The 13,157-nt window shown below is 47.1% G+C and overlaps 7 protein-coding genes across 7 annotated transcripts; 3 read left to right on the top strand and 4 right to left on the bottom strand.

Annotated features, from left to right (window-relative positions):
* Nucleotides 1–16: 16 nt before the first annotated feature.
* Bathy05g01030 (glutathione S-transferase) lies at nt 17–1,021 on the top strand (the record flags this gene model as incomplete). The annotated part of the gene is made up of 1 exon (XM_007513240.1): nt 17–1,021. The coding sequence occupies one exon, from the start codon at nt 17–19 to the stop codon at nt 1,019–1,021; it is 1,005 nt and encodes a 334-aa protein (XP_007513302.1).
* Nucleotides 1,022–1,327: 306 nt separating this feature from the next.
* Nucleotides 1,328–2,005, top strand: Bathy05g01020 (50S ribosomal protein L13; the record flags this gene model as incomplete). Its single annotated transcript, XM_007513132.1, has 1 exon — nt 1,328–2,005. One exon carries the CDS (start codon nt 1,328–1,330, stop codon nt 2,003–2,005), a length of 678 nt encoding a protein of 225 aa, XP_007513194.1.
* A 303-nt stretch (nt 2,006–2,308) lies between these two features.
* Nucleotides 2,309–3,913, bottom strand: Bathy05g01010 (predicted protein; the record flags this gene model as incomplete). The annotated part of the gene is made up of 1 exon (XM_007512879.1): nt 2,309–3,913. One exon carries the CDS (start codon nt 3,911–3,913, stop codon nt 2,309–2,311), a length of 1,605 nt encoding a protein of 534 aa, XP_007512941.1.
* Nucleotides 3,914–4,341: 428 nt separating this feature from the next.
* Nucleotides 4,342–8,385, top strand: Bathy05g01000 (WASH complex subunit strumpellin; the record flags this gene model as incomplete). Its single annotated transcript, XM_007513105.1, has 1 exon — nt 4,342–8,385. The coding sequence occupies one exon, from the start codon at nt 4,342–4,344 to the stop codon at nt 8,383–8,385; it is 4,044 nt and encodes a 1,347-aa protein (XP_007513167.1).
* Nucleotides 8,386–8,465: 80 nt separating this feature from the next.
* On the bottom strand, nt 8,466–9,119 carry Bathy05g00990 (hypothetical protein SYNPCC7002_A1369; the record flags this gene model as incomplete). Its single annotated transcript, XM_007512866.1, has 1 exon — nt 8,466–9,119. The coding sequence occupies one exon, from the start codon at nt 9,117–9,119 to the stop codon at nt 8,466–8,468; it is 654 nt and encodes a 217-aa protein (XP_007512928.1).
* Nucleotides 9,120–9,647: 528 nt separating this feature from the next.
* On the bottom strand, nt 9,648–10,967 carry Bathy05g00980 (unnamed protein product; the record flags this gene model as incomplete). The annotated part of the gene is made up of 1 exon (XM_007513116.1): nt 9,648–10,967. The coding sequence occupies one exon, from the start codon at nt 10,965–10,967 to the stop codon at nt 9,648–9,650; it is 1,320 nt and encodes a 439-aa protein (XP_007513178.1).
* Nucleotides 10,968–11,197: 230 nt separating this feature from the next.
* Bathy05g00970 (unknown protein) lies at nt 11,198–12,865 on the bottom strand (the record flags this gene model as incomplete). Its single annotated transcript, XM_007512877.1, has 1 exon — nt 11,198–12,865. One exon carries the CDS (start codon nt 12,863–12,865, stop codon nt 11,198–11,200), a length of 1,668 nt encoding a protein of 555 aa, XP_007512939.1.
* Between the last annotated feature and the right edge of the window lie 292 nt (nt 12,866–13,157).

Below are 13,157 nucleotides of genomic sequence, written 5' to 3'. Positions count from 1 at the left end.
TCTTGGATGGAACGTAATGATGAGTCAACTCGCTCCGAAGGATAAAGTCTCCGGGGAGTATTCGAGACCAGAATCGCAGTTTCGCGTCAAAGATTTCGACGATGATGGTTTTCATTCCGAAGGTAAAAAATTGTATCTTTTCGCGGGAAAAACGTGCCCTTGGGCGCATCGAACGTTAATAGTGAACGAGCTGATTAAAAAGAGCTCAAAGCAAAGAAGAAACGAAGAAGAAGAAGAACAGGTGGAAATAATATATCTGGAACCGAACAAGAATACGGGTTTGTGGACGGTGCCGAAAGAGGCCGTCGAGCGAATCTTCTTTCGCGACGACGGCGATACCGGCGAACGACAACGACAACAAGAACAACAACCGATGATTGAAACGTTAAGAGACGTGTACTCGTACGTTTCTGGAACAAGATTCGAAGGTCGAGCCACTGCACCGTTATTAATTAGTGTCAGTAATGGTGGAGCTTTTGAGATTGTCTGCAACGAATCGGCCGATATCATTCGTCTCTTCGATTGTTTAAACGGAGAGAACGATGAAAAACTATATCCAAAAGAGAATAGGAAAGAAATCGATGAAATGTGCGCTTACTTGTTCGAAAACGTAAACAATGGCGTGTATAAAGCTGGTTTTGCGCAATCTCAAGCTACGTTAGACGATGCCGTCGATAAACTCTTCCAGGCGTTGGACGTCTTGGACCAGAAGTTAGAGGGGTCGAAGTTTTTGCTCGGCGACGACTCTCTGACTCTCTGCGATATCTGCTTCTACACCACCTTAATCCGTTTCGATGCGGTTTATAACCATCTCTTTCGTTGCACTCGCAAGCGGATATGCGATTATCCCAACTTATCCCGGTACTTGAAAACTTTATACGCCTTGCACGCGTTTCGAGAAACCACCGATATGGTCGGGATTCGAGAACAGTATTACACCTCCTTGTTTCCACTCAATCCAGGAAATCTCGTGCCGCCGCTTCCGTTTTCCTCCAAAGATGATTGGTTGCTCTCGCTTTAGCTTTAGTATTTAGAGTATTTAGAATAAAAATATGCAGAAACGGATGATACACAACGATATCACTCGTAGCGCAGAGCGCAGAAACACACTCTCTTTCTCTGTTTATTTGTGTGTTTGTTTGTTTCTCGAAAAGAAAAGAGGCAGACAAAAAAAAAAGGAAAAAAACGGCTCAAAGCTTATCCCGAGGGGGGAGAATTAACCTCATTCTTAGACGCGCGCGTACTGTGTCATCATCACCACGCGAAACGAGCATTTGGAATCACGTCGCAAATTCGAATAAAGAAAACTTAATTTTATACATCAACAATGTCTGCTTTAGCTTCCACGTCGTCCTTCGTGGGCAACGCGAGCGCGTTCCGTAAATCCGCCGTTCCCTCGAAAAAAGAGGTTTTGAGAATGACGCCTATGTCTGCTTTGCGCGGTAGGTCGTTGCAAAACACTCCGGAGGGAGTTTCCGTGGATAAAAAGGGCGCAGACTTTTTCAACAAAACGTATTACCCGAAAGCCGAGGACGTGGATAATTCGCGCAAGCCGTGGGTGGTCGTCGATGCGACGGATTTGAGACTCGGGCGAATGGCGTCCGTCGCGGCGACGTATTTGAGAGGTGGGAACGTGGCGACGTTCCACCCGTCGTTTACCACTGGGGTGAACTTGGTCGTCATCAACGCGGAAAAAGTGGTCGTTTCGGGGAAGAAATTCGAGGATAAGTTATACAGAAACTTCTCCACGACCGGGAGACCCGGGTCCATGAAGATTGAGACGTTCCGTCACTTGCAAGAGAGATTACCGGAACGCATCGTCGAAAAAGCAATCAAAGGCATGTTGCCGAAAAACAGAATGGGTCGAGAAGTGTTTAGACACTTGAAAGTGTACAAAGGGTCGGAACATCCGCACGCGGCGCAAAACCCGACGGATATCACCAAGGATTTGTTGGAAAAGTGCGGCGGAGCAGCCTGCGTAGTCAACCTGGAAGAGAGAAAGTAGAATTCTTTTCTCTTCTTTTGAGAGAGGTTAGCAAATTAAAATCTACTATATTGTCCTTAGCTTTTGTTTATTATATATATATCATTGATACACATACGTATATCTATATCTATATATATATATCCATACTACGCGCATTCTCTCTTATATTTATGACGCGTCGTTCTCTTATACTTCTACTACAATTTGTTATTCGTTTCTATGTGCGTTACATCCTATTCGCGCTTTCTCCCGCCTCAAATCTTTATCCAAATCTTCAAAATCTCCTTCTTCTCCATAACCCCATTCTTACAAGTTTCATTATTATCGAACCGGACAGATATCATCAATCTTCAAAATCATTCTCGCGCACTCTGTGGCCAAGCTCAAAGCCGAAGTCGTTACTAAAAGCGGCTGCAAAACGTTCTCCTTTCTCATGTCGCTCACCGTCCCTTTCTTCACGTTGATGCCTTCGTGGACGTTGCCCAACATGGCGTGTTTGTTTCTCAACTCCGTGACGATTTCAATCGGATTCAACCCGGCATTTTCAGCTAAAGTGTACGGAATAACCTCCAACGCTTCCGCGAACGCTTTCACGCAGACCGATTCCATCCCAGATAACGTTCGCGCCCACTGTCCTAATCTCACCGATAACTCAATCTCCGCCGACCCTCCGCCGGTGATTAAAAACTGCTTGTGCGCCAAACATCTGATGACGCACAAAGCGTCGTGTAACGATCGATCTGCTTCGTCTAAAACCAACTGATTTGAGCCTCGAACGATGACTGAAACCGTTTTCCCCATGTTTTCAATTCCAGTCACTTTCACCACCTTCGATTTACCGCACACGACTTCCTTCGCCAACTTGGCTCTTCCCAACTTTTCCGGCGTCAATTGCTCCGGATGCGCCACCGGTTGCAACTTCAACGTCTTCGCGATAAACTCAATCTCGTCTCTCTCCACGTCTTTAATGACCATAATCTTCGCTTTTTGTAAATAATGCATCCCCAACTCGGTCACCGCGTCTCTCAAGATTGATTTTTGAATCAACAAAACGTTGCACCCAGTCGCTTTGATTTTCTTGATCAAACCGATGACGTAATTCCTCTCCTCTTTTAAAATCCTGTCCATTTGCGTGTAATCGCTCACAATCACGTTATTCTCCATGTCCGTTTTTGGTGGACTGATACAAAACTGAATCAACGCTATTTTCGCGTCCTCTACGGTATGAATCCCCGACCCGGAGCCTTTGGCCGTTTTCTGGTCAAACACGATGCCTTCCGTCAACTCGGTATCGTCGATCGTCCCGCCTTGCTTTCTCACGCACCTCACGTCTCTCAAATCCACTAAATCCGGTCTCTTATCGTCCAAAATCCTACTCACACAATCCACCGCGATCGGTGCCAACACGTCCGAATACTGCGCGACGACTTTACTCCCTAAACTCGTCGTCGCCGCGTTTATCAACTGTTCTCGGTCGTTGATGTTGACCGGAATCGCAAACGTTTCCGTCAACTTGCACGCCTCGTCGCACGCCAACGCCAACGAATCCGAAATAATCGTCGGATGCACGCCTCTCGCGAGTAAAGCGATGCATTTATTCAACAACGCTCCACACAACACCGCCACAGACGTCGTCCCGTCTCCGGCGACGATGTCTTGGGATTTCGACAGTTCCACCAACATCTTCGCCGCCGGATGCGTGGCTTTCATCTTGGACAAAATAGTCGCCCCATCGTTGGTAATCGTCACGTCGTTTTTCTCCGAGACCATCATCTTATCCATACCTCTCGGCCCTAAGGACGTTCGTATCGCATCCGCGAGCTTCTTCGCCGCCGTCATGTTTGAAATGCGAATGTCGTGTTTCAGTTTGTCGTCGGTGTACCGTTCCCCGACTGTTGATTGTTTTTGTGTTTGTTGCACCGCCATCTTTCTCTGTGTATCTGTCTTTGGATGATCGCGCGTGTGAGTGTGTATCTCACGTATCTTATTCGTATTATCTCACTTCTTCTCTTCTCTTTAAGTGTATATATATATAATAAGAGCTTTTAAAAGTATGACGAGATCTCGACGACGATGATGATGATGATGATGATGATCGCAAAACACAGAAGAGAGAAAAAAGAGAGAAAAAAGAAATTTTTCAAAATTTTTTTTGTTGACTTTTTTTTGAACTCCTGTTCTTTTCTTGGTTTTTTGCTCTCGTTCTTATAACAACACTTTCACAAGGCGGAGAGCAACAGTTTTTATTATTACGGATGATGATGTGTCCTCTTAAGTGAACGAAAAAAAAAAGAAGTTAAAGAAGAAGGGAGAAGAGAGAGAGGATGAACACAAACAACGTCGATGACGACGCGATGCCTATTCCTATTCCTATTCCTCCTCCTCCTCCTCCTCCGCCTCCTCCGCCTCCGCCTCCTCCTCCACCGAGATTTGGGCGAATTGAGAAAATTGATGAATCCAAGAAGGATTTGAAGGATGATGATGATGATGATGTAGCGCCTCGAACGACAGCAGAAGACGAAGACGAAGACGAAGAAGAAGACGACCAAGAAGAAGAAGAGGGAAGCGTCTCTGCCACTGCTGTTGACAATACTACTACTAATAAAACGACCACCGAAACGACGACGATGAATTCTGCAAGTTTGCTAAAAACGAAAACGAACACGAAAAGTGGCATCGAAGATATCTCGCACTTGGTTTCGAAAGCGCACGCGCTGATATGCGAGTTACGATTGTTATCGCGCGTCGTACCAGACGAGTGGAAAAATAACAGAAAGAGCAACAATAATAGCAGTAATAATAAATACAAACCAATCTTGTTCGATTTCAAGTATTTAGAAACGCCGGAGAAGATTGAACATTCGATTTCGAAATCGGCGACGTCGAGACGGTTGGACGCGGAGTTTAGGAGGAAGTACGAAAAGCTTTTAGAGAGGTATTATTTGGCGTTTAATGCGGTTACAACTTGGTACAAAGCGTTCGTAAAGTTTACCGAGGACGTGGAGATTGGTGTATACGGAAGCGAGACGATTGAGACGCTTTTGACGAATCGAGAGGGGAAACAGCTTTTACCGGAAGCGGTGGCGTTGTTTGGGCAGATTTTGTTATCCATAGATACGACGTTCGATTACGAAGTGAAAGAACGCATAGTGGTGGCATATTATCGGTGTAAGAGGAACGCGTACGATGCCGGCGATGGAACCGCGTATTCCTACGACGCGACTCTTGCGCAGTTTGAAGACGTGGTGAAGTTGACAGAGAGGACGAAATACGGCGCTTCTTTGTCGTCCTCGATGTCGTCGTCGTTGTCATCGTCGTCGTGGTTGGGAAGTAGTACTCTTACAAGTAGCAGTAGCAACAGTGGCGGCGATAGCAAAAACAACGATAGCAATAGTGAAAACAGCTTAGAGAGCAATTTCCCGAGCGGGTACCCGCACGACGCGTACTTCTCGAGGTTTCCGATGCCGAAACGAGCGTTATCGCTCGCGATTGGAAAACTTCGTTCGGACGATATTTATAACTGTTGCTCGGAATATTATCCAGACCCCGATCATCGGTCGATAGCGTTGTCGCAACAAGCGTCTTTGTTGGTGTCCATCTTGTGGTTCTCCCCGGAAACGTTGATGGATAAACCAGAAGTGATGCGAGAGATTGTGGAGAAACATTTTGCCGATAACTGGATCGTCAATTGGACGTTCGGTAAAACGATAGATCTGCGAATGGCATGGAAACGATGCGAGGCAGCGAACGAGGCTTTGAACATCGCGTTAAACGCAAAGAATGTGCAGAAATTATGCGTACGGTGCGATAGAAAATTCAACGAGATCTCGAAAGTCTTTCGCTCGTTTTTCGCAAAGAGGAAAATCGTCGACGAGAAGTTCGTTCTCGATAACGAAAGTTTGATTCTCGATAGTTTGCGAGATGCCAATAATTGGTTGCGCTGGTGTTTGCTGCATAACGTTTCTCAAAATACAGACTTATCATCCTCGTTTGCGTATTACGCGCCGAAAATGGAACGACAAATGGAACTTTTGCTCGACGTCGCCGAAATCGAACGCGTTACGAAACTCACGTACGCAAAGTTGTTAAAAGATAAAAACACGCGGTGGGAAAACGCGCGAGAAGAAGCAACGTCGAGAATTTCCGAACTGTCGCGCTACTTTGCTGGTTCGGAGACTTTGACTAAGTTTTCCGTGAAGAAGGACGAGAATTTGACGCACTGGTTCGCGCACATCGCCGAGCAAATAGAACAGTTGGAGCACACGCAGCCTTCGAAAACGATTCAGCAACTTTCCTCCGCGTTGCTTGAAGTCGATAACTTTCATTCCATCAACACCAACCTTCAAGCGAAAACGTACATTGCAGAGGCTCGACAGTTTTTAGAAGTCATGTTGAAAACAGCGAGCGTCGGTGAAAAAGCGTTGAATACCATCACTGCTGTTTCGGACGCCTCGTATGCGTGGTCGGTTAAAGATTCAATACGCGAAGCTTTGCGTAGTCGCGTGCAACAAGATCCCTTCGCGTGTTCTAAAGTGCGTTCTTTGCTGCTCAAGCTGCGTTCAGTGCTCGAGATGCCGCTCATGCGCATCTCGAGCGACGAGCGCAGCGAAGACGTAGACGCGTGTTCAAAATTTTACAGCAAAGAAATTGCATCTTACGCGAGCACGATATTGACCGTCATTCCTGAATCCGTCTTTAAAATACTCGACGAGAAAGTGGTGAGTCTACGAACATCAGAGCTTACAAACTTACCGGCAACGATTGAAAAGCGAGAACTCACCGAGTACGCAAAATTAGAAACGAGAGAGGAACTGGCGCAAACGACTCATAACATAGCCGCGTTCGCGCGAGGTATTTTAGCGATGGAGAAAACGTTCGTTGGCGTTATTGAACTCGACCCGAGAAAACTATTAGAGGATGGCATTCGCGAGCAATTGGCGCGACGATTGGCAAAACTATTCGACGAGGAGTGTAGATTCGAAGGGCACGATCGAGATTCCGCGCGAGTATTCAAAGAGAAACTCATCTCGTGCGTCGAAAGGCTCGAAGCTTTCAAAAGCTCGTTCGAATACATTCAGGATTACGTCAACGTGCGAGGATTGAAAGCGTGGCGAGAAGAGTTGGCACGAGTGAACCAATTTTGCGTCGAGCGCGAAAAACGCGCTTTGGGAAGTCCTTCGGCGAGCAGAAACGTTGGTACCTCTTCGACGCCGCGCGCGGTTGCGTTGGGAATACCGATCTTTCCTCCCACCAAAAATGAACCGGATTCGCAGACGTACATGGGTAGAATCGTTCGAAAACTGATTAAATTGACGTCTGAACCGAAATATATCGACGAAACTATGATTTTTCTTCCCAATCGATTCGCCTGGGTCGATTTCGTGAAAACCGATAGACAGAAATTGAGTTCGAGTACGTTTAAAATCGTGAATAAAGCGATTGGAGTTTCCGGTTTACGCTCGATGGATGAGTTATTGACGAATATTATCGCTCAAAGTTTGAGGGAGTGCGTCGCTGGCGCGATCGTTGCGAAGACGTTAACACGCGTTGGTGAAGGAGTAAGGGACTATCGCTTACCAAATCTGGACGAGGCATTCGTGAAGAACTTTTGCAAAGATTTACACGGTATCGGCGCGTGTTTACTCTTGCGAACGTTCGTGAATACAGAATTGAGTTCGAGCGCGAAAATCGATTCTGGAAATTTGGTAAAAGCAATTGAAAACGTGAACGACGCGATGCTGTGTGACGAAACTCAACACGTTTTGAGCGCCAAACTCTTGCCCTCGCAATCGAGATTTTACGAGGAACTCAGCGATAAGTTAAAAAGTATTGGATTCCAAACGCCTTTATTGCAAACGTACGTGAAAATTGACGAATCCGACGCACAAAAAATCAACGTCGCGGACGTTCTTTTCGTATTTCTTGAGAAATACGTCTTTCCAAACGTTGAATACTCGGAAGAATTGAAAATTCTAATCGCGAGCGAGGTGAGCGGAAGGAGCCTTTTCAGATACGACGTGTCTGCCATCATCGTAGGCATCGCGAGCTTATGCGCGCAGTTCAACGGGACCGAAACGCTCACGCAGCACATCGCCTCCGTCGGCCTCGAAATCAAATCAAGAATCGCGGCGATTGCCATGAAGAGAAGAGAGGACAAACTTTCGAAATACGCAAACGTCAAACCTCCGAAGCCGGGAGGTAGTATTGTGAGCACTCGCAAAAACATCGCCCAAGGAAACTTGGAGCGAACGTACTCGTATCCGGACGACGTGCGCAAATTGGTCGCGTACTTGGAAACTTTGTCGTATTTCGCGAACGTCGATAGAGAAGTTTTAGAAAGGTTTGTTCCTTCGTACGTATTGCACAACGCGCACTCGTATGTCGATCTCTCGTACTGATTGATTGATTTATTTAGTAGTAACCAAGCATAGTTGTAGTATATTAAAAAATCTAAATGTCAGCTGTACTACCTACTGTACTATGCATTCTTGACGGACGACACCACCGGAACGCACACGCCGTCTTTTCTTAAATCGTAAGATGCCTTTTCGTCGTCGTAAATCCAATTTCTCCTCTCTAAAGTTCCTAAATTTAAGTAATCTATCTCCTCGCATCTGAGAACGCAAACTAAAAAATCTTCCATCGGCGCGTCAAACGCTGCGCTCTGGTCTTCTCCGAACGATTTTAACTTTTCTATTTGTTTCTCTCTCAACTCTTCCGTATTTCGTTGCATCTCTCCCGCGTCCTGGGGTAATAAGAATTGACCTTTGCCGCCCGCGTTCATGTGATCCCAAAGACGGCGTCTTTCGTCTCCGTCGGAGACGAGATCCACACTCCCACTGAAGCGCCACTGGCAATTCGAATCTTCTACCCACCAACACACTTCCCCATCAGCCGTCGCTGACCCATCTTCGAGAGCTTTCGCAAACTTATTCGATTTCTTCGAACACTTCATCGATACGAGCACTTGCTCTTTCTCGCTCGTCTTCAAATCTTCAAACAACACGCTTCTCACTTTCGGTTTCCCTTGACTATTCACCGTGGCTAATTGAATGACGTACGATTGCGGAAATTCGCGTCGCATCTTTGCAATCGCCGCGTACGGAGAAGAAGTCGTCGTAGTAGCGTTCATTATTAGTATTTATTTCCTGTGGGCGTTCTTCTTCAATTCCTCTCTCAAATGCGTCTTGAAATCGTCCGTTTCTTCGGTGTCGTCCCAATCGTTTTCCCACTGCGCCACGTCTTCTTTCTCCTCGTTTTCTCTCGTCCACTCTGTTTTCGTTCGCGTTGAAGTAAAGAGAGAGAGAGAGAGAGATCGTCAGTTTTTACGCGCAAAACAAAGATCAGAAAAGAAACGAGAGAGAAGAGAGAGATCTCAAATCTTCACGCGTTACGATTTTAAATACGTTACATATAGAATACCTTCTTCGTTGAACTCCTCGAACTCGTCGTCGCACTCTAAATCTACGAGCTCTTTTTGCTTCTTCTTATTTTGTTGTTCTTTCGCGAGGGTTTCGTTGCTTTTAGCGTTGGTCATGACTTTCTCTCTTTACTCCTTAAAGTGTAGTTGTGCGGTACTTTCTAGAAATGAAATAGAATATAGATTTGTTTAAAAGCAAGAACGCCGTGATAATATTTCTTCATCGTACATTTTCAGTTATTACAAAACATAGGTCATCGAAACCGCACACAAGAGCGATACGATCGATAAAAGTCGAGTTAAACGAGGAATTGCACCAGATATGATTGCCTGAGCTTCCGGAGGAGGCGAAGGAGGCGGCGCGAGTTTCGTCAGCGACACCGGAGCGGTAACGGCGGTAACGGTCAAATCCGCTTGCGCACTGAGAGTAGTTACCATTTCGTTCAACTTCGTCGAATCTTCAGTGACGAGTTTTTCCTCCACGTCTGAAATATCGGCATAAGTGGTTGTTTCCACCGTAAATTCGATTTTTACTTTGTCCGTAGCCGCTTGAAGTTTACGACGACTTGCGTCGACGACGTCGATAACACTCTTCACCGTAATAGCATCGGCGCCAACGTTCAAATACGCCGCCATGCCTTTCTTAAACGCCGTCTTTTGCGCTTCACCAAACTCGGCCGCGCTGTATCCCGTTAGCTCCATCGTGGCATCGACTGCAGCTTGCGCTGGAGGTGGGCTCGGCGTTGGCGGTGGACTCGGCCAAGGCGCGTGAGTAAATGTAACCGAATGCCCCCCCTCCTCGGAAAACGTGCAGTCAGCCATATCGGTGGTCTGGCACTCCGTGTACACGCAAATCTTCGCGGGCGCCGCGGAAGTATCGTACGTTTTACAGTCACCCTCTCCCGTTTCCGTCGCTCCCGAGCTTATACTCGTCGTCGACGTTCTACCCGACGTCACGTGCATTGCATACTCGAAACTGGGCGCCGTCGTCGTGTACCCGCAAAAGGTCACCTCCGTCGCATAATACGAAGAACAACACATTCGAGAGCCAAAGTCTCCCGCGGTATCGGCACCTTGCACGACGTAAGATTCTCCAGTCACGCTGCACGTCGTCACTGGAGGTGAAATTTCATCGATTTCAGGATATGCAGTCGCCAACAATTGTCTGCGAGTCGAGTACTCCAACGCGTGATGGCTGTTCGAGTATCTGTACGCGTGGTTAGAAGAAGCGGCTGATTGTTCGGCGAATTTCTTTCGCAGCGCGAGACCGCGTTGCACCGCTGGTCCAAAGCTGTTCGACTCAAAAGACGACGACGAGGACGACGACGTCAAAGAGTAGGAGAGAAAAAAAGTCAGGAGGAACACGATCGAAAGCGCGACCACATCGCGCGACTTTTTCGCTTTTCTCCACCAGAAAAAAAGGCGCGGAGTGTTAACGCGCTTTTTCGATTTCGAATCGTCAAAATCTGCTGCCACCGAGTCGTCGACTCTCGCCGCCACGGGGAAGTCGTCGCGGTAGCTTTGACGCTGCTGCTGACGACTCTTCAAGTGGGTTTGCATGTTAATTTCGTTCGTTTATTTTTAATAATCTCGCGCGCGTGTTGTGTTTTGCGTGCGAGGAACTGTTGCAGTAAGCAGAGGCATCAAGTACGTAGTTTTTTTTTTGTGTGCACCCCGCGCCCTGTAAAACACGCCGAAAGGACTATGTCGTAGAACTACGCGTATATTGAGAATGAACGAAAATAACTAACTGACACTTTTTCGGGCGCTGGCGCCGCGCCCGTCTCTCTCTACGCGCACGAAAAGACAACATCGATTCTTCTTCTTCTTCTCCTCGTTCTTCTCTTTTCGTCGTCGTCGTCGACGACAACGCGAGCGCGGTATTCCGCCTTTTTTTCAGACGAGACCGATAAACATCGAAAACATTCGTTCTCACCTCCTTCTTCTTCTTCTTCGCTTTTTTGTCCTTCCTCGAGACACGAGCGAAAGATTTGTTGAAGCTCGCGCCATCGCAAACGCTCCAAAGTTTCTTGATTCTTTTTGTTTTTCGACGGAGAAGTTGGATCGAGTGGTGAAAGCTCTTTCCTCCTTTCCACGTACGTGTTCGAAGCGTGCCAGATGCCGGCGCTGTCGAGCAAAGTCTCCAACGATCCGGCGCGATGTTTGGCGTCGACAACGCCTGAAGAGAGTGGCAAGAGAAAGCGAACTTGCCTTCTAGCTTTGGTTTTATGGACGCGAGCGTGTACCTTTCTTTCAATCCACCTGTTCGTGGCTACTTCGACGTTGAACTCACCGGGATGCACAGAGAGTGGGTCGAGCCATTCTCTTAGTTCCGCAACGCGAGTTTCACCGACACTGCTACTGCTTTCCGATGAAAAAAGTAAATCTTGAAGGCGAGAGCGACCTCGGATCATTAAACTCCTCCCTCCGCCAGAAGCTTTCGTGCTCGTAAAAATTGTTTGATTGTTGTTCCATTTTTGAACGAAGCCAGCGTTTACTCTCCAGTCGGCGTACACGACGCCGTCGCTATCCTTCTCGTAATCGAAAAAGAACGGATGATAGAATAAGCTTCCCTTCCCTTCCTCTGCAAACTTATTTGCACTTTCGGTAAGTTTCGAAGTTTCCAGAAATGAAGAAATATGTTTCTTATCCAAATACACGTCGTCTTCTTGAACGATGAATAAGACTTTATCGCTGCTCTCGTCATCGCAGTCTTCGCAATCGGAAAGTATTCTGCGCAAAAAAATATCCCTGTGACGAAGCGCCAAGTCTCCGGGAGTCAAATGCGATTTCGTCCCGTCGATCTCTCTGAAACCGAACAACTCTAAATCCAAGGCAAACTCGCACGGCAGCGACGACGACCGGTTCTCTTTCACATAATTCATCTTCAGCGCGCGTTCTGCTCGTTCAATTGTTACTCGACGACCATCGCTACTCTTCTCCTCCTCGAGAGATATTTGCCAGTCGCCGTTTCTTCGCGACGAACGAAAAAAATGTTCAGAGGAAGACGATAGAAACGACGTCATCGACTCCGCGTCGAAATCGTACGCCGCTACGGCTACCGTGACGCGCTTGAATCGAGGCGCGTCACCGTCATCCGTAGCGGCGCACATCTCCCGATAATTTTCGATGATTCGCCGTAAGTGCCTTTTCCTTTCGTTCGACGAGGACGATATCTGCCAACCAACTGTCACCACGGCGAGAATCTCCGTCGTCGTCGTCGTCGTCGTCGTCGTCAAAGAAGAAGAAGAAGAAGAAGGAAATCTCTCCAAAAAACCCGCGCCAGAACTTCGAAACACCACTTCTCCTTTTCCTCTCATCGCGAAGTGCACTCTCGCTTTGCTCGTCGCTTTTTCCGCGACAAACGCGATGAAAGCCACGAGCAAAACGGATTTCCACTTTCCCCTGATATTATGCTCTTTTGATTTGCTCTCGTTGCTCCTCCGCTTCATCGTCATCTTCTTTTTATTCTTCTTCTTCTTCTCGCTCGCGGTATCTCCATCTTCCTCAGAAGAGAGGTCTCTTTTCTCTCGAGCGCACAAAAAAAGTGATGATGATATGCTCTCTCAACTCCCCTAAAATGCGCGACTTTATAACGAACTCTCTCGATGTGAAAAAATGCGCCAGAGAGAGAGAGCGCTCGCCTCCTTCGTCTCGAAGACGATATAGGGTTGAATACCCTAAATAACGAGCGTTCGATTTTCTCTCTCTTTCTTTTCCTCAGAAGAAGAGAAGAAAAGTCATCATCCA

The sequence above is a fragment of the Bathycoccus prasinos genome (assembly GCF_002220235.1).
Source record: "Bathycoccus prasinos genomic : chromosome_5".
In the NCBI taxonomy this organism is placed as follows: Eukaryota; Viridiplantae; Chlorophyta; class Mamiellophyceae; order Mamiellales; family Bathycoccaceae; genus Bathycoccus; species Bathycoccus prasinos.
The sequence above is the reverse complement of the archived record's forward strand: the minus strand, read 5'-3'. Positions and strand labels throughout refer to the sequence as shown.